The following is a 20,286-nucleotide window of genomic DNA, read 5'->3' as shown; positions in this document are numbered from 1 at the left end:
AGTTAGTCCTCCTGAAGTTACACCCTATGTTATGCTGAAAGAAATGTCCTTATTTTCTACTGGCAGGAGCTTTAATAACTTGCAGCTTTCACCTTCCTGTATGTTTGGCTACCCTGGTTTACAGGAAATAACATTGTGGCATCACCTGTTGCTCTACCTTTGCCTGTCAGAATTTACTGTCATAGTCGCTTTACCTTATCTGGCTACTTCTGTAACATCTGCAAGTAAGTTGTATGGTATTTTCATTCCCTGAGGATTTATGGTGATTTTTCAGGGACCTTTATCATTAGATTAATACACTTCTGACACCTGTAGATCAACATAAACTTGACCCCTGGTCTCAACTGATCTATCACTAGGATGCTCCTTTAAAGGAGTATGGTTTGAGATGGAAGGAAATAGTATTAGTGGCAGGGCATGTCAAATGATCGTTTCAAGGTCAGAAGTCAAAGAGATAAAACAATAATGCATCTGCATTACTTTGGGCTATAGTTCTATTATTGATTGGTGTGGCAGGTAGATTGGCCCAGGGAGGAGAATCACTGCTTGTTGTGGGGAGATAATTGGTCCCCTGGTGTATTTTCAGGACTACTTGGAATTGACTAATGATTTACCTCATTATCTCACCAGTGACTTATAGATCTATGCAACAGTTTTTCCCCTTCAGAATATCACATATTTTATGATGAAAGTCAATCCTAAACCTCTCTACCATGTATTACTTCTGGGGCGTGTTGTATGTTACTAAAATACAGTATATGGTAATATTAGAGCTGCTGACGGCTCAAAGTAAAAACTATATGAAACATTCTATTCAGCAAAAGTCCTGTTTCTGTGCTTTATTTACTAAGGCCATTTGTCTAATAACAAGATATTTGCTTCTTTAAAAAGTTGTGACTGCTTCTGCTGCCACTCTCTCCTTACCCCTTCTCACAACCCATCCACTTTCTCTTCTTTCAAAACTTGTTTCTACTCTGAAGCAAGCACTAGCCCACATTTACCCACCTGCCACCAAAAAAAAAAGATGGTGCATGCTAACATAGACCCTACGTCTGGATTGCCCAGAGCTTTTTGTTTTGCTTATGTATTTAGAATGCAAGCACCTTGAAACAGGGATAATATCTATGTGTTTTGTGCAGCACCAAGCACACTTTTTGTATTTAACAGAGAATAAAGAATATATTAATTCCTCACCTGAGGTTATCAAACTCTGCTTGTGTCGTGACAGTTAGGTTAGTGACTTGCCCAAGACTCTGCAGTAAATTAGTGTCAGAACCAGGATTAGAACTTGAAATGTAGTGACTCCACTCAATCCATGCCGAGCCCTTGCTGTCTCTTCGATGGAGTTATAAAAACTCAATATCATGGCAATACCAAAATGCAGAAAGAGAACACAGAAAATATATGCAATAGAAGCAGGATTGTCTTTGAATAGAATGATTTGCGAAATTTTCCACAAGACATCAGCCACCTCTTAAAAGTATTTCAAACTGAAAGTGGGCTAATCTCTGTTACAGGTAGATTTCATGAAGGAGGTTATGCTGATTGTATGATTCTTCCCACCAGATTTTGAACCTCTGCTGTTAAGCATTTTCATTTTCCTCTAGTGGCCAAATGGTATTCTAGTATCTTTGTTGATACAATAGCAGAGGAAATGGTCTCAAAGGAGATCTTTGGTCTGAAAACATCTGACTGTCTAATGCATTCTTAAGAGGATGATGTTCTTCAACTGGCACACACCGAAATCTGCAAAGTTTCGGGTGTAATGCTTTTGAACATAAAAAGGAACAAGATGGTGTAAATGGGAACTAATTGCTTGCATGGCCTCTTCAGCCCCAGACACCTGTACCTCAGCCTAAACTTGACTCCTGTCGTTTATGCTCTCTCAACATGCCACATTGACTTCTGGATGAAAGAACAGAGTAGAGCTAATGAGTTCCAACATCTTGATTTCAGCTGCAGTTTGGAACAGCTGTATGTAGAGAGCTAACCTGCTCAGAAAATGAAAAGAATGACCATCTGGAGTAGGGGGAGGGGGAGAGAATACTTAGGAGGCCTTTCCTTATACTACGTATTTAATCTAGGCTTTCTGTCTTTCAAGATGATTCCTGGAGGGCCAACTAGCTTGCTTTCCTGGGAAGACTCCTTAAACACATTAATCTTGCTTCTGTAATAAGCACAGGTTTTATTATTAGAAGCAAATGAATGTAAGATTTTAAAAGCATAATGCCTCCCTTTTTGTTGTGATTACTCAGAAGAGAGCTGCTATTCAGCAAACATCAAAATTAGTTTTCCATGCAGTGCAAGATAGTTATAGTGAATTCAGTTTTTCTCAGAACAGCTCCACTCTTTGCAGAGTGACCACTAGAGCTAAGACTGTAGATTGCATGTTGGTGCAAAACTAGAGGGGGGCCCTGAACTAAAGTTCTGGGGCCAAACTCCCCTTGCTTTTGAAAAAGTCAGATCTGGATCTAAACTTCACTTCTCAGGACCACTTGATCTCTTTGTATCCTAGATTCATAGATTATAAGAGACCATTATAATCATCTAGTCTTACCTCCTGTATATCATAGGCCAAACCATCTTTCCCCTTTCTGTTCTCTCGTCACTTATCTGTTTACAGGGGACTTGTAGTGTGACAATACAGAGGCCTACTGGTCCACATTTAGGACTGTCCTCACCACAAACTAGATTTGATTCCTGGCCTAACCTGAAACTAGGCAAGCTGGGTAAGATGCCTTTTCTGTCAAATTATCTTATGTATTGTGAAGCGGGGGAGGGGGCATCCACACTTGCCCAACATTAGTGTAAATAGATACAGAGCTTGAATGTGACCAAGTCCAACCTATTGGATGTTGTTGACAGCAGCACCAAAGAAATGTTATCATCCAAGAAAGCTTAAAGTGGCTGTGTGTGTTCCCATGCTTGCGTGTAAGGGGCAATGTAAGCTCCCCATTCTCACTTTTTTCCACATCACAGAGGTTTGTATTCAAAATGGTTACTTAAGCTGGGGTCCTGTAACATGTATGTAAAATAAAAACGAGATCTGAAACAGACAAATATTCCCTCCTGAAATACCCATGCTCAGTGGTTAATGCAGGAGCGTAGGAGCTAGGACTTCTGGGTTCTATTCCTGGCTGTCTTGCAGAGTAGCTTTGAGTAAGTCCCTTAGCTTCTCTGTGCCTCACTTTCCCCATGTGTAAAAGGGTGATAACAATAGTATTTCTCTACCTTGCACGGACACTGTGGTGCTTCATAGTTCACTAATGTTTGTCTGGTGCTTTAAGATTCTAGAGTCAGAGGAGGGGGAGAAGTGCAGAGTATTATTGTTTTCCATTTGGATCTGAAATAGCAGCAGTTAAACTGTTCTATGTTTGGTGGACATGGCCATGGGGAATTATGCATTTGCAGCTGACCTTACAATGCACTACAGATTGCTGCCTTGTAGGCTGATTTCAGTATATGTAATCTGGACATGAAATGCCAAAAGTCATCCATCATCCCCTGTTTTGACCTTGTAACACTGCCTGTCCTATGCAAGGCCAGCAGTTAGAATGTAAGCTAATGAAGACAGCAGGACATGAAAGGGCTTTTCATTAGCTGATCAAAGGGCAGAAAGGAGTGTTTTTATAGCCAGAATACTGAGACAACTAAGACCAAAAACTGTGATTGGGATTGAGGAAGAAAAATAGGTCATTTGAAAACGAACCTAAAATTGTCGCTTTAGTTTGTATCCTACAATGTGGTGTTTTTGTATTGTGTGCTGTTAAATAGTTGATGTGTTTCACCCAAGAAATGGCTGCATTCCATTGCTGGATGAAATAATCCTTATGTGTGTGTGTGTGTATATATGTATATATAGGGAGGCAGTTGTGCATAGCAATTAAAGCAGGGAACTTCATCGGGAAACTAGCTCTATTCCTTACTGATTCTTTGTGTAACCAGAGACAAGGCACTTAGGTCCAAATCTTCAAAAGGGGAAGATTTGGAAACCTCATTTTTCGGATGGACAAATGAAGACATCTTGGACTTGATTTTCTGTGGTTCTAAGCACCCATGGCTCGCATTGACTTAACTGAAAGCTGCATACATGCATCTCAAGGCAGAATTTAGCCCATAGAACATAAATCATTGTGTTGAATACCCTGTGATTATTTGGTGAAAGGAGCTGTAGAAATATCACTTTCAATTGTAGAAATTGGACACGTGTTTTCAAAGTTACAATTAGGCAAAACAGTTTGTTTTTACATGACTTTAAAAGACCTGTCCAAATAGGTGCGTCTACCCCTCGCATCTGCACACAGCTTAACTACTGAAGTCAACAGGGCTTCTGCACAAGGAATGGCTGCAGGGTTGGACCTTTTATTTACTGCCCTACCACTCACAATTTTTATATATGTGTTCAGACTTGAAACCCTCAGGGCACCTTCATAACTGGAAGAAGAGTTTCAAACAGAGCTAGACAGACCCAAATAGATCCCAGAGGGACTGTAGAAAAATTCTCTCTTTGCCCAACAGCCAGAAATAAATAGCTAAAACCAAAAATAAAGCCTCACCCAGAAGGATTCCACAGACTGGTGAAGCATGTCTGTCTGCTTGTCTTTCACTGACTTCCTCTCTGATCCAGAACACATTCTGTCCACTGTTGGTATGAGAATCTTCTCTGCAGCCCCTCCTACCTGGAATGACTCCCTATATATTTTCACTTCATCAGTTCTTCATCTTGTTTCAAATCTCAGATGAAATCTCGGCATCTCTTATTGCTCTGTAGCACTTCATTTTTCTTCCCCTCTTCTATCATGTAATTGTCTGATGCTGTAAGCCTTCTATCTGTGGATTGATCCCAATGGGAGTTCTGGGTGCAAAGAGCTTTCAGGATCAGGAGCTAATTTCAGAACTAATATTTACCTCTGCAAACTATTTTGGGATCTTGTTTGTAAGAAAGCCAATATACAAAATAAGGCCCAGATCCTGCAGTTACTAACAAGCATAATTTTATGCACGAGTAGTCCCATTGACTTCAGTTGGGCTACCCATGTGCACGTACAAAGTTAGGTGTTTGTGTACCTGTGTGCAGGATCTGGGTCTAAGTGTGCATGTAAGGCAAGCAGCTGCACAATGTACTGACTAATCCACTGAACCCAAGTCAGGAAGAATCAAGTCCTGCTTTTGTTACTCACACAAGTAGTGTCACTGACATCAATCAATAGGACCATCATCATAAGCTAGACGGTAGGATTTGGCTGTAATGTTTTGTTAGTATTTTACAGCTTTCTGGCAACTCATTTGACTGAAAGTTTTTGATAGCCTGTTTCTGAAACCTTCCTGATGACAGACTCACAGACTGGGCAGTGCACATGTTTGTACACTGCAGCCTCCCCAGACTGCAAAGGGCACTTTGAAAATTGCTGTTATCTCTTGCAGATAATAAGAGGTATATAAAATACTGGCCAGGAAGATGGGATTTGGGGCCAGTTTCTAGGAACTGGTACTGGGACTTCTTCAAAGCTAATGCTGAAACATAGAAAGGATAATGCAATCTGTTTAGGAAACATCTGCTGTACTAAAATAAACCATGGTATATTCTTGGGGCAGCAGCATGCATTTCTAACTACTATTCCCAAATAGGTAGAAGGTCTAGAAAGAGTTTCTGAGCATAACATTTTTAAAATTTTATAAGTAATGTAAGTTGTTAAACTGATTGGTTGGAACTAGGACAAAAAATCACAGATGTATTTCTAAATTCCATTTCTCTTAATAATTAATACTTAGCACTCACTGCACTTTTCTTTATTCAAGCACTTTTCAAACATAGTTTCTTGTCCAGTTTGCTAGCATCTGCTTTTAGCAGTCTATAGCACCTTCCACCCAAAGATCTGAGTGTTTCATAGAAATTAATTCAACTTCACAACATTCCCATGAGATTGGTAAATATTATCCCCATAAATGAGGCCTCGAGTGCTGAAATGACTTAGGCCACACAGCAAGGTCCTGATCCTGACCACACTTGCACACATGTTTAACTTTACACTCATGGGCAGTTCTATTCAGCTCGATGGGACTTCTCAGATGTGTATAGTTAAGCAAATGAGTAAGTTTTGCAGAAGTCATGTGGATGAACCCCATGACCCAGGTGGAGCTCCACTGAATTCTGTGAAGATACAAAGGTCTACCCTCACTGATCCAATCGCAGGCTTGGGACCTAAGTCTGTAGCAACGGTGGGAAAACTGCCCAGACCTCCTGAATCACAGTCCTGTGCTTTCGCCAATGCTCCTTTGGTGGAACCAAACAAATGTTATTTTAAGCAGGGATGGCTTAACAACTATTTCTCACAGGGGCTGGTGCATCAATTGTTCAGCATGTAGAGCTGCTTTGTTTCTCTGAAGCTTTGTTCTTTTTCTGGACCTCCATAGCTTTTCTCTTTACTCAGTGTCCTGGAAATAGTTGATTTTCTGTCTTATCCCCCTTCTTACTGTGTGTAAGTCGAAGACCCACCAACATAATTTCACTCACACATGGTTTTCAGTTCCAGGATCTCTTTTGGCATGCCAAAGATATACAGGTGGCCAATATCAGGGAAAATAGCCTAAAATTTGCCAGATTAGACCATTGGTCCATCAAGTCTAGTACGCTGTCACTGGCAACAGCCAATAGTAGGCAAACACCTGATAGAGTGAGACCAGCAAAAATTGGCCAGCTGCAGGGGCTGTTCTCACCTAAAAGTCAACCAAAAATGTGCTGGAAATGTCAGGGATATTTTAAAGCTGTCCCTTATGATAGGGGAGATGTTCTTAGCGCAGCTTTCACCATATCTAGAATCAGCAGTAACAATTTAATCTATTTTACAGTTGGTGCCTCTGATCCGTAAAATAAAATACATGTCCTTGTACTGCTGTCTGATTGCATTTCTCAGGGCTAGTGCCGAAGCTGCAGTGCAAAAGAAAATAAATGAGTTTGGCTGATCCTCAAAGAGCTTCTTGGTGCATGGGATGAGGGAACTGAATAGGACAACATGTCACCTAGCAATTTGAACAAGCTGTAGCAATACTGTGATCTGCATGCAGACTGGAGCTGTTTGTAGTCAAACAACAAAGGATTTTTGATAGAAGATAATTGGTGAGGCTAGATAACAATATTCAGATTCCTTTCCCTGTGGAAAAAGGAAGTGAGGAGAGAATGGGTTGGAGATGCCCTTTGGATGATTGGTCCTGTACCTGATGAGTCTGTCATTCAATGGAGCCTGCTCTGATTGTGAGGATGAAGGACTTTAAATTCTTATGAGAGGCTGTTAGTGGCTGCCAAATAGAATATACTGTTTCATTAAATAGTATTCAATGTTCTCACGCTGGGAAACTTTGCAAAAATTTGGTTGATTTGATTAATTTTCACATATACACTACTAGTGTTCAGTCTCTGCTAGGAGGCTTCTGTCTCCCTCTGTCTCTAAACTGAGCAGGAGAGAGAAAAGAAACACTGATATCTGAGCAACTGGGGGAGAATGTTCTGATTCTTGTTTGTGTTGGGGGAAACTGTTTTAATCCCTGGTGCCTGATTCTCCCTTGTCCTACACCTTGGTTAATAATTTCCACGAGCAGAAACTTGTTAGAAAATGCTACCAGATCAAAATGGCAGCATTTCAGTTTATACTGGTGTAAATGACTAATCGAGGTGTAAAACAATGGAGACTCTAGTCCCAGTCTGCAAGCACTTTGCCTTTCTCACTCAGAGATATTTGGAAGATTCTCTTAAAGATGTTACTCCTTTTAAACAATCCTGATTAGAATAATCGATGATATTCATTAGACATTGTTTATTATCAGTACTGTTTGCTGTATTTTAGGTGGAGTAAGCAGAGGGTTTTTTTTAGTTGGGGTGTTCAAGAACACTAAGCTATTTTACTTAATTTTTGCCAGGACCATGGCTCCTTGTATTGTGTTGCAGGAATGCATGGCAAAAAACTCAGGAATTACACTTCTTCCAGCAGAGTAACTTTCCACACAGGGTGCAGGGAGTTACAGGAGTCAAGGAATAAAATCCTGATTTATAATACAGTTTGAAAACTGCATGGCTATTATTTGGGGAGAACTGCAAAAGGCAAGTGATTTGGTGCCCTACAGAGTGTTTATAATGCAGCCTCCTGTCATTCCTTATTTAACATGTTACTTTAACAATTGGGTGAATTCCAGCTCTTTTATATAAAGCCCTCACCTTATAGCTCACTTGTCCTATGAGGTTAAGTAATTCTGAGCAATATTTACTCCAGTTGATTTCGAATTGAGAGGTGGATGCTCAGGGCCCCTGAAAATCTGGCCTAAAGCGTACAATTAAGGAGGAGTGGGGATCTCAAATCCAAACTGCAGTCAGTCTTCCTTTGCTGCACTCCCTGCCCTGCCAGGAGCCCACAGCATTACTATAGTATCTGGAGTGTGGAAGGTCCCAGTGGATACCCTACTGCCCCACACTCTACTCTAAAATAGTGTATTATAGGTACAGGGAACTGTTATAATATCCTATGGATGTAAAATGATGCTGGCTCTGACAGAGAAATCAGTTTATCTACATAAATTCAGATTTTCAAAGCTGACAAGTCATTACAAGGAATGAGAATTGGGTGTCGAAATACCCTAATCAACTTTGAGAAATGCCACCATAGTCTTTATAACAGTGCAGAGCCATCCAGTCAGATTCCCCGTGTCATTCCACTGGCTGCAGAGGATTGATAGCAGAGATGAATTTGGCCCAGACCTACTCAAAATAGAAGCAAGGTGGCTTAGCCCCTGGTTAGGTGGTGGGGATAGTGAACACTCTCTCCTGGTATTTTTCTCCCGATCCCTGCAGTCTAAGAAGGAATTAAATTTAAGAAGGGATCCCTGTAATCAATCCCTGCAGTTTAACAAGGAATCCCTATTATCAAAGTCCCACACTATGCCTCACGCTGCGGATCCCTGATCTGCTGCCAGGTTCAGGATGCAGTACAGGACGCTGTTCCAGCCAGCTACAGTTGTGTCCTCTGCCTAAATCGCTTTCTGAACCAGCTCCAAGGCTCCGGTTGCTTTTCCAAGTCCCTGTCTTATCCTGCTCTGCATCTGTTTGTGATGCAATTCCCACAGGAACTGGGAAGTATGGAGAGGAGGGGAGAATGTGAGAGGCCTCGTAGGCAGAGCCTGTAGTAATACATGGCACGCTGGCTCCTGCATTGATCCCTCTGAGCCATGAGCCCAGTGTAGCGCAAGAAATCAGTCCCAAACACTGGGCCGAGAGTCGACTTTGTACTGTGGAGCTGGAGACGGGGTTTAACTAGGTAGTAGTAGACATCTGCCCCTGAAAAATTCACATGGGATTACAATCGCTGCCAAGAAAGCATGAGACAGGAGCAATCCCACCACAGCCCAGTGTATGTGAAGGACATTAGGGCCAAGAGCACTGCTGGAGTGAGAATCCCATCATGACCTGTTGCTCTGGGAAGCCTCTTACTCTTTTTGGACCATTTTTCTTGCCCTCAGATATTAGTGTGCTGGATCCTGAGAGACCCATTAAGTGTCAGATTCTGTGGGCATGGCTCAGTCTTCACTTGGCCGAATTCCCACTGCCTTTCCCCTGGGTTAAGCAGCTCACCACTTGCCCTTAATATAAACGTTGAGGATTTCCCTGTCTAAATGGGACTCCGATCCTGGTCAAATTCTGCCTTGGGTGTAGAAGGCGCAGGGGCCCTGGGTTTGCTGCATGTGTGCTATTCACCTACTCCTGGAATTAAAGCAGGGAGCATGTGTTTGACTGGGGATACACAAAGGAAGCATCCAGTGACCTCTTTGCAATGTAATCCTCTTTCATTAAACTACTGCTCCTTACTGGAGAAAACTCGCTTGAAGTTCACAGGAGTTTTGCCTGGGTAAAGACCTCAGGAGTTGTAACCCTGATCAAACGCTCTGATGTGAATGTTCAGGGTTAGCGAACTGCAGCAATGGGGGATCTTTGTCCCTGCCCAGAGAGAAGCATCATTTGCTTTTTCCAATCAGAAGTATAGGAATTGTATTGTGCCGATCAGCTCCCGAATGGCCGGTCATTCTTAGCTTCTCCGCACTGCCTCCTCTTTACAGGACATTTTAAAGACGGTGGCTCTCAGCTTTTTCTGTGCAGGATTCCGAAATCATTGGGCCTCTGTCTGCGTCAATCCCTCCAAAATATGTAAACAGAATTATGTTTTAAAGATAGAATGAGCCCGACAGACGGTTTCCAACGGGGAGAAACCCCCTGAGGCCTAGACAGGTGAATGCACTGTAGACCACCAGGGGCTTGAGCTGCAGCCCTGATTGCAAATAGAAACCATCCCTCGACCTCCTTATCTCTGCAATCCTACCTGCTGAGGTGTTGGGGGGGGGCGGGTCGGTCCCGTTCTGGGGGTGAGCGGAATTAGTGACGGCAGAAGATCTCCATGTATTGGCAGCCTTTCATCCTGTGTCCCAGGGCCACAGCCACCCTGTCTCCATCCCTGTTTACTGATGGGGCAGATATGGTGAGCCCGGGAGAGAGGCTGCAGGTTCCCCTAATTGCCTTATCAACAACCGGCACAATCTCAGACACTTAGAGGATGTTTTGACTGCGCCGAATTACAAGGTTTGTTGTTTCTCACTCCAATAATTGACATTTGATAGCGACTACTGTAAAAACGCCCGGTTGGATCGAGCATCTGCTCATCCGATACGTGTGGCCCGCGCTCACCTCCACAGCTGGGGGAAGAAGCCTCCCTCTTGGGAAGACTTCTGCTCGCTGGCCAGGGCGAGCGAACTGTTGGGATCCGGTTTTTATGCTCGTTTTAACAAGAAAGCGCTTTTAATGCCCAGTCGATAGGTGCTGCTGGGACCCACTCCTGATGTTAAACCCGTGTGAATTGTTGTGTCATCCCCACCCCTTCTGTAAAGCTCACGTCCGTGTCCTGAAAAGAAATTACGTTTCAACTAGGAGAGAGAGGGGGTGAAAGAGCGGAATTGGCAGTGAATGGAAACTGACTAGACGACAAGAATGGAAACATTACTAGGGATTGTGTCAGTGTCTAATTTAGATGCTATTAAAATCTCACTGGGACTTGCTGCGTATTATTTATAATTCGTGCCTTCGCTGAATACCATACCCCGAGCTGTCTGCTCTAGTCATATTTTGTAAAATAGACGTTTTGACTTAAAATCGCTCATTCCCCCGTGCATAAACCATGTTTCGGAACTCCAAAGGGCTTCACCTAGAGATCTTCTGCGGGCCAAAGATACAATCATGACAATCGTCATACAATGAATTAGAACTAGAGCTAGAAAGCCACCTACATAAATGCGGAAGCTGTCAGCGCTTTGGATAGAGTCAATCGCCCCAGAATGAAAAGGGTTTTTAAATGTTGATATAAATAAATCTGAGGTGTGATTTCTCCCAGAATGGATATTGTATATAACGAGCTCTTGTTTCAAACGGAGATTTAAAAATTGAATAGTGAAGTTAGCAGAATTTCTGCAGGTCCGGGAATTTATACGAAGCAAAAATGTAACTGCTTTGGGTTTCACGCAGAACAAGTTACAAATGACAGACTTTAAATATATATATATATTATTCCGATCTGATGAAATCAGGGAGTAAAATGTGAGACCCAAAGCAACTGAAATACAATCTTTCACCCCAGCCCCCAAATAATGAGCATAAACCCCTCTCCTGGCTTTGTCTCCTGCGTCTCTGTAAACATAGACGCAGACTTAAGACGGGTAAAGTCAAAATGCTGCAGGGGGATGCTGCCCGGCATACTGCGCTATGAGCTAAATCCGGCTGGCTTCACTCATCTATTTACTGAGATATTCCCGAGAGCTTCACTGGGCGAATCTGACCCAGTGAATTAACTCAGGGCAAATAGGCCTCAGTCTCCTGCACTGGTGTGGCCCTGCCCCGGCGCAGTGTAGAGAAATGCCTTTTCCCTCTGCACACCCCAGAAGCTCTAAGCTAGCAAAGGGAGTAATAATGGCTAGAATGAAAGCAAAGAAGCCGCAGCAACATTAAGCCACTCTCTTTAATGACAAGTCACCGAGTTCCATCAGCTTGCACGGCAAAGGGAGACATACAAACTGGCGGCTGGACAAGGAACAGACAGTGCATTTAAATACTAAATCACGTTTTAGTGCATAACCCTACGGGGATCTGGCATGTAATAGCATCTGAATTCCTTCATTTCGGGGCTTTGTCTTTAGCCTTTGTGTGCTGGTGAGATCTATATACACAATATACTCTCCCACCCTGTCTCTGGGGCAAGGAAAGTTACATCTTAAATAAAATAGCAGACCGCATGATTTTCACCAAAAGGCAGCGTTTGAAGATCTAGGACTAGCGATACACTGAGCTTTAAGGACTCTTCAAAATCTGGTGTCCATACAGGAAGTGCAAAATGAAACATGACTTCTGATTTTTAAAATAAATAGAAGAGTTTGCACCGGCAGTATTGTTCAAACTCTTCTGGAAGGAGCCATTTCTGTAGCGTAAAACGGCCCAATGTTGGGTAGGCGATCGGTACAAGAACTCAGCTCTTAAGGCTTCCTTTTCTGAGAAGCTAGGAGGGAGCCGTGTGTAGCTTTACATGGGACAGGTAATGTGCTCTCCAAAGCACCTGGGTCTGGTAATTTTAATATAAACCCCCACATCTAATAGAGTGTGTGTGTGCTTTAACTTACATGGGGTAGAATAATCTGTACAAAGAACTTTCAAAACTTCCAACTGGAGATGCTGACAAGCATGCTGGTGAATTTCTAGAGGAGGCTACATTAACTTTCAAGAGGCCCATTCCCTTCCAGTCCTCCCAGCAGTTTGAAAATATATCGAGACACTTGTTGTTTGCTTCTCGGAGGGGTCCCAGGCATGGGTGAAGCCTGTTCTTTCCCTTAGCCTCAAGTCCAACGGCTTGCTGTTCGGTCCATTGATCAGTTTACAGTCCATGTGAAACGTTGTCCCCATTTTAGTGTTGCACTGAGGCCTAGAATAGGGATGGGTGAAGTAAGTCTACCAGGCTCTGATCCCATGCAACGTGGAAATCCCTGCGTTACTCTGAGGAATCGGTGTTTGCACTGAATTCAAGTCCCCTACGCTGAAGTTCATGAAATTGTTGCCGGCTGCAGCAGGCTGCATGGTCTGCATGGAAGGGTAATTGCAATTGTAGTTGGCATTGCAGGCTGAGCTGTTGTAATTAGTGTAAGCAGGGTAGGCGTTGTAGCTATAGGGATTAATGCTGACATTGTAGGGTGAACTGTAGGGGGAAGATTCCCCTAAGCAGGGCTTCCCATCTCTCACCAGAACAGGCACTGCTATCCTCCTCGGTGGAGGGATCCCGACCATTTCTAGGGTCTGATCCTGTCTCTGCCTTTTGCATTTATACCTTCTATTCTGGAACCAAATTTTAACCTGGGTGGAGGTGAGCTTTAGGACGTTCGCTAAATGGTCTCTCTCGGGGGCCGAGAGATACTTCTGTTGCTTGAACCTTCTCTCCAGTTCATAGACTTGAGCTTGAGAGAAGAGGACGCGAGGTTTTCTCCTCTTCCTTTGTCTGGGGCGCTCTGGATCCTCCAAACCCCCTTTCTCTTGTTCCAGGGTCTTGTGAAGGGAGCACAGCTCTGAAGCAAAACAAAGAAACCAGCACACAATAATCAGTGTATGTGAATCATTGTAAGCCGTGTAAATGAATGTCACAGACTTTCCACTAAACTAAACTCCGCTTCTATTTGAGCTACAGACTCCAAATAGCTTTCAACCCCATTCGTTGCCGCTGGAGTTTCTCCAGGATGTTACTTCCATTGTAAAGTTCTTAAACTATATTATTAAATGTTACTACATTTACTAAAGCTCCACAGTAAATGAAAAATTAGATTAATTCGTAATTACTTAAAAATCAACAAGGAGTCCGGTGGCACCTAACAGATCTGAAGAAGTGGGGTTTTTTATCCACGAAAGCTTATGCCCAAATAGATCTGTTAGTCTTTAAAGTGCCACCGGACTCCTTGTTGTTTTTGTGAATACAGACTAACACGGCTACCCCCTGAGACATAAAAATCGGAACGACGATTTCAATCTTTAATCTCTTTAGTACAAAGAGTTGATTCGTTTGGTACTGTATTTGTAGCGAGTATCCACCGGCCGCATTGAAATCGGCTCAGCTGTTTCTTAATTGCAGTCAAAATCCTACGGGCCTTAAATGTGAACCGTGTAACTATGGGTATCTCTTACTGTTACTGTGAACATTAAAGAACGGGGAATGGTTATGATTCTTTAAACAGAAATTTTTTGGGAGGTAATAGATTTTGGAATTATTCTCCTGAATTAGTTGCCAGTTTGCAATTCACTTAGGAGTCCACTGGCTGATCGTTGTTTTCCGTTTGCCAGATAGTTCACTTTCTCTCGCAATTTATAACACAGTTTCATTTTTGCTGTTGTACCACAATTCTTCCTCTAAACGAGTTTGGAAACAAGTTACAGGTAATAGGAAACTTCTCTCCTCTTCCTCCTCGCTCCTCTTCCTGCTCCCCCACCCCAAAACCACAACCCTCTCCAGTCCCCTGCTCGAAGGATTCAGCTAGCCTGCAAACAGGAGATGCTGAGCTCCTGGAGATCATAGTCTGGAAGGCTCTATAGAGATGAAAAGGGGGATAATATTTGTCGTGTATTATCTCCTAGTCTCTCCTTCCAGTAACATACCCTGTAAACAAGTGACCATCTTACAAGCAGCAAGACACTGCCCAGAGTTCGGTCAAAATGGCCTTTCCACGGGGATTGGTCTGGAGTTGCTGAAATAACCGGTCCTATTTCTCGAAAAGATCAAAACGATAGAGTATTTTCTCGGGTACTATTTAATAATTGCTCTACCTACTTGTACGTCTCTATTTCGATTATTGGAGCTATTATGTAAGTAACCTGCTTTAATTTAATTCAGACAGGATCAATAACAAACATTGCTATCAGCTGGGTTGATAAAGGAGACAACTCCCCCTCCCCATCACTCTGAGCTGAGGGGCGTCCTGGGGTCTGGCCTTTTTCCTCAGTTACAAGGAGTGGAAGCCGTTGAGTGATCTCTTTCCCTCCTGTAACTTTCCTCTCCTTTTTAGCAGTTTGGGTGTGATGGCTGGTAAGGTGGTAGGGAAAGAAAAGTAGATGATTGTTTCGAGGCACGGGGAAGACGATCTTTTTTTCCCCTTTATCTTATCAGCGCATCTAAAAATCCTCCAGCGCCCCAAGAAACTGGATGAAGTGAGCTGTAGCTCACGAAAGCTTATGCTCAAATAAATTTGTTAGTCTCTAAGGTGCCATAAGTCCTCCTTTTCTTTTTGGGAATCCAGACTAACACCGCTGCTACTCTGAAACCAAGAAACTGGCTCACCTCTAGATAACAAACCCCAACCAGCCACCACTGAAGGCCTGGGGTTATACTTTCCAAAGAGACCCCCTCGGTGGTATTTAAAACACACCTCGGAGTGCTGCCCTTTTACCTTTCTTGTCCGCTTTAGAGTCCTTGGCCGAGTCCACTTCCATGTAGGGTTTAACATAGAAGGAGCTGGGGAAGGTGGTGGAGTTTTTGGAAGGGTGAGTCTGAGTCAGCTCCTCACTGAGTTCAGGAAGGGCTGTTGCCTCTGCCGTGTACGTCTCCTGTTTGAAGGTTGACAGCATGCAGGAGGAGGAGGACGACAGAGTGGAGAGCTCCATCGAAGCCAGGCCAGTCTGATGCTGTTCCAGATTCAAAATATCCTTGACAGAAAAGGGCGTAGTAGTCACGGGACTAGGAAACATTGTGGGGGCAAGTGAGGCAGCGACCAGAGCTCAGCTTCATGTAAAGGTGAATTGGAAACAAACAACCTGCAGCGGTAGAGACCCCTGAGCTCTCCAAAGGGGCGCATAGCATTCCAGCAATTAGCCTTGACTTGTGGACTGGAGGCAGGTAGAACCAGACCATAAAGGAAAAGAAGGAGGGACTAGGCAGTTTTTGGGCGACTTTAGCTTTCTATTGGCTAACTGAGCAGTGATGGAATGAAAGATGCAAAGTTCCATGTCACCTAATATAGTAATACAACTCAACAACATCCCCACGCATTTAAAGGGGCGGCATTGTATTTACCCAGCTTTCCCCAGCAGGGTTTGTTGATTTAAAAAAAAAAAAATCCGAAAGGCCTCATGTGTACAAACCCCCTATCAGATGCCATCTATCATACAGTCAGATTAAATAAACAGGCCTGGAGGAAACCATCAAGCAAATATGTGCTGGATTCAATTTAAAAAAATGGAAGTTTCTTTTTTAGTATCCTACACTATGTGATCCAAATGATAACAGAGGAGCCCATTCATTGGGACACATTTAAGGGGAAATTTACGTCTGTGATTGAAGAAGAAATCGATGAGATTCTGATGAGGTATAATATCTACAACGCCAATGTATGGTGTATAGCAATGTAGTCAAATAGCCCACACGTGGTTCTTTTTCATCTGTTTGATTGTAACTGTTTAGGACAAAAAGCTATCAAGACTCTGTTCTTCCTGTAAAAATTGTCGCTTTTAATAATCTCTTTCAAGGTTTGTCACCAAACGTCTGCAATGCAACGGACTCGGGAGCAATATTAGTAATCTAGCGCATTTAAAGAGAGGGTTAAGAAATAAATAAGCAATAATGTGCAACTTTGGGGTGACTGTAGAGATCAGAGACAAGATATGTGTGATGCAAAAGCACTAAATAAAGCAACAGTTAAGGAAAACACTCTGTTCGCTAAAACAAACAACAGCTCAATTGCGAAAAACTGAAGTATGGGCTCTTTGCAAATACAGATTGGAAAATTAATCTCTATTATCTGCCTCGGAGAGTAAATATCTGAATCCCAGTCTCGGGGCCTGGCTTTCCATAAGTGGAAGGCTATGACTGTGAATAACTGCAGCTCCTTGTATTCAAGGACCAGAAGTGGGAGCTCATTAATTTCATGCACTTATGGCAACTAAAATAAACCGCAGCAGCAAATCCCACCGAAGGACTCGGCTGTGGGAGGGGGCGTTGCGATGCTTTCAGTTAAAAACAACAACAACAAAACATACACACACATACACACACAACCCAAAAACATTGAAGTAACTTCTTGGGGAAAGTAGTTGGTGTGTGGAATCCCCAGCCTTGCGTGGGGAGAAGAACAGGCTCTAAAAGGCAACTGGAAAGCAGCTCTTCCCAAACACATCTCCCTAATGATCTCTTAATTCAACCCGGGGTGATAAGAGATAAGGAAAGGGACTTGTGGCTCCATGTGGAAAAGTGGAGCGGAAAAGAGTCTTCGGGTGATATGGTGAGTTCGCCTGGCCTTTGACATGTCCTTCCTGGGCAGGGATACGAGTGAAGGGGGGTGGCCAGTTTATTTTTTTTTCTAAGGCAGGGTCAGGATTTTTTGGGAGGCGGAGAGGGGTAATGCAAGAGGTCTTGTGCAGCAGGAGAGCCATTTTGAATATGTCCATCTATGCCTTCGTGCCAGGGCGCCGATTGCAGCCATGTGTAAGAGGGGAGAAGGGCCGGGTTTTTACTCCGATTGGCAGTAGAAAGAGAAGAGACCTTTGTTTGGGGTGTCTGAAAACCTAGCTCCCCGGCCTGACATAGCGTCGCCCCTTCTCCAGTAATGGCTCCTCGGCAGCGCTAACTCGCCTGGCACTGCTTGTCAGGGAACTGCCCAGGATGAGCCACCCGGTGCTAATGTGGACGTCCCCGGCGCTTTAGGCTTTGCCTTGGAATTGAGCAAAAAGAACAGGAGGACTTGTGGCACCTTAGAGACTAACACATTTATTTGAGCATAAGCTTTCGTGAGCTACCGCTCACTAAATCGGATGCATCGGATGCATTTCGTGAGCTGTAGCTCAGGAAAGCTTATGCTCAAATAAATGTGTTAGTCTCTAAGGTGCCACAAGTCCTCCTTTTCTTTTTGCGAATACAGACTCACACGGCTGCTACTCTGAACCCTTGGAATTGAGCGGTACTGGGCGGGCCCTTTGTGTTGGGCAGGGGGTGCTTGGCCAGGGGGGAAAGGCGGGTTAATGATCAGAGCCAGAAAGAAAGAGCTGGTGTAGGAAGAGCAGCACGACGAACCAGCCCCAGTTGCACACGAACACGTGCGGCCTAACAACCTTATCTAGAAGCACCTGCCCCTATTTAAAAAAAATGATTTTCCCCTCCTGCGAACTAGGCTCCGGGGCAAGGAGCATATTGTTGATCTTTTGTTTGAACTGCCACTTTTATCCGAAGAGCTGCCTAATTTCTTCTCTCTCCCACTGGGGATCTGAATTCTGACATTTACCTATCATTTACCGGCCCCTCCGCCCTTTCCCCTTGTCTCTAGTGGCTTCAGATGGGTTTGTGTTTTCCAAGGCAGAAATGTAACTTTCTCTCGAATGAGAAAAACAATTAACTCACTCTGGCCTGCAGTGAGCGCATCGACTCTCCCAGGCTGGGGAGAAGCTCCCGGAGTGTGGAGTTCGCTTTATCTCCTAAGTCGCTGCTATCCGAGGAAGTAGCAACATCCGATTCAATTAAAATTCTTGCTGCAAACGATTGCTAGTTTCCTGGTACCTTTTCGTTGGTGAATCCGAGCTGGAGTTTGCGATGACAGAGTAAGAGATTAGAGTGTACAGAGAGGCCCGAAATACTGCGTTTTAATGGAGGAAAACGCAGCCATTACAGCTTGCTATTTTCAGCTATTCTTTCCCAGACAGTGTTTGGCGCTTCTCTGGTAAATCAATGTAGAAGGAATTAAGAGCCACTCTAGACGCCTCCATAGGTTGGTTGCATCTAGAATTTGTAAACTCCACTATTCAGGCTGCCCTGGCCTCTCTAGTCCGTCTGATGTGGCGTGTGGGTGTGTAAAATAAATGCTACTTCATCGGATAGCAGCGTGGGAGAGAATGCGAACTCCGCATTTAGGGAGCTTCTACCCAAACATATGTACATACACCTGACTAACATTTAAAAATATGTAGAGGGACATAAAGTGTAGGAACACAGAAATTGTCATGACTAGTCTAGTATATTGTCCTATGACTGTACAGTTTAGCCGGGAGAAAATATCGAAGTTTCCCTGGCTCTCTCTCTCTCTCTCTCTCTCTCTCTCTCTCATGCTTCTTAGCTTCAGAATACAGGATGCTAGGTCAGTGCAAAACTCCCCTCCCGCACTGTCCCATGTCAGGATGAAACATTTTGTCTTTGCTGGCGCTTCCGTTTCCTTTTCCATGTATAGAATGCTCTTCAAGGGAGATTTTTCTCTGTGCCCAGCTCTCCAGCTCTTCGTGGGGTGTGTTCATGCCCCCCTCTCCCACCCTTTCTAGGTCTTATTTGTTTAGATTGCAAGATCTTTGGGGCAGGGACTGTCTCTTGCAGGGTGTTTGTGCAGTACCTAGCGCAATGGCGCTCTGATCTCGGCTAGGCTCACCGTCTTTTCAGGGTCAGAGGTTCGTTGGACAAACTTTTCCCCAGCATCCGAGAGTATGTTGTCCTTGCTATGAGCTTGCAGCCTCCGTCGGTCTTCACTTCATGCCGAGTCTGTATCTAGTGCGGCCTGTGTGTACACTGAGATGAAAACTGCCTGCATATAAATATTATTAATTAGAAACTGTAGGGTTCCTAGCGGGCCCGAATCACACCCACCCTCCCAATCGATAGGGCCCAGGCTGCAGAGGTAGATGTGATTAATTGAAAGATAAGCCGGAGCTCTCATTTGGAATGTCATTAATGCTTTACGGAGACATTCGCTGGAGACAGACAGCGTTATCCTCCGCTTTATCTTCAACAATGCATCCCTTTTAATACTGCAGTTTAGAAACAAATGGGGGCTTTCGGCTCAGCCCTGCCCTGCCGTGTTTATATTTTTGGAAGAATCACAAAGAGTGGGAGTCCCGGGCTCGGCCCCCTGATAAATGAACATTAGCACTTTTTAAAACTACTGTATCAACAAAAAGAGCTGCAGGGCCGCAATAATTGGTGAAAAAGCAAACACTCCGTAAAGAGAGGCCAGGTCTGCTCTGTGTCCGGCTGATTGATGAATAAGCCACTGACATACAGCAGCTCATGGACTTTCCGGGTCGGGGCTCATCACCCTCTTCCCCTGTATTCCCCCATTCCGCTGAAATAATTACCCTCAGTCCACTAAGCGTGCAAGAGGCAGAATGGGAGGGGCGTGTTGCGGGGGCATAAGGGAGAAGGGGAACCAAAGCACCCAGCCTTGTTCCCGAGTTCCAGGAGAACTCCCCTCATGTAGATGGAAGCAAAGCCG

At 43.9% G+C, this 20,286-nt stretch overlaps 1 protein-coding gene across 2 annotated transcripts; it reads right to left on the bottom strand.

Annotated features, from left to right (window-relative positions):
- Window positions 1-12,022: 12,022 nt before the first annotated feature.
- On the bottom strand, window positions 12,023-16,649 carry NKX2-5 (NK2 homeobox 5). Of its 2 annotated transcripts, none has more exons than XM_043520086.1 (2): window positions 15,387-16,649; window positions 12,023-13,629 (listed from the first exon to the last, which is right to left on the bottom strand). In XM_043520086.1, the coding sequence occupies exons 1-2, from the start codon at window positions 15,550-15,552 to the stop codon at window positions 13,022-13,024; spliced, it is 774 nt and encodes a 257-aa protein (XP_043376021.1). In that variant the 5' UTR covers window positions 15,553-16,649; the 3' UTR covers window positions 12,023-13,021. The 2 variants fall into 2 exon arrangements, with proteins under 2 accessions (XP_043376021.1, XP_038269762.1); XM_038413834.2 differs by having other exon boundaries at window positions 15,496-16,619.
- Window positions 16,650-20,286: the final 3,637 nt, after the last annotated feature.

The sequence above is a fragment of the Dermochelys coriacea genome, chromosome 8, assembly GCF_009764565.3.
Source record: "Dermochelys coriacea isolate rDerCor1 chromosome 8, rDerCor1.pri.v4, whole genome shotgun sequence".
Taxonomy (NCBI): domain Eukaryota; kingdom Metazoa; phylum Chordata; order Testudines; family Dermochelyidae; genus Dermochelys; species Dermochelys coriacea.
The sequence above is the reverse complement of the archived record's forward strand: the minus strand, read 5'-3'. Positions and strand labels throughout refer to the sequence as shown.

What these genes read in the sequence shown, in the direction of transcription:
- NKX2-5 (XM_038413834.2), bottom strand. Translation starts at nt 15,793, where the DNA reads ATGTTTCCTAGTCCCGTGACTACTACGCCCTTTTCTGTCAAGGATATT. An exon ending in CTCTAAAGCGGACAAGAAAG is followed by an intron (nt 13,630 to 15,495) that starts GTAAAAGGGCAG and finishes GTTTTGCTTCAG; the next exon opens with AGCTGTGCTCCCTTCACAAG.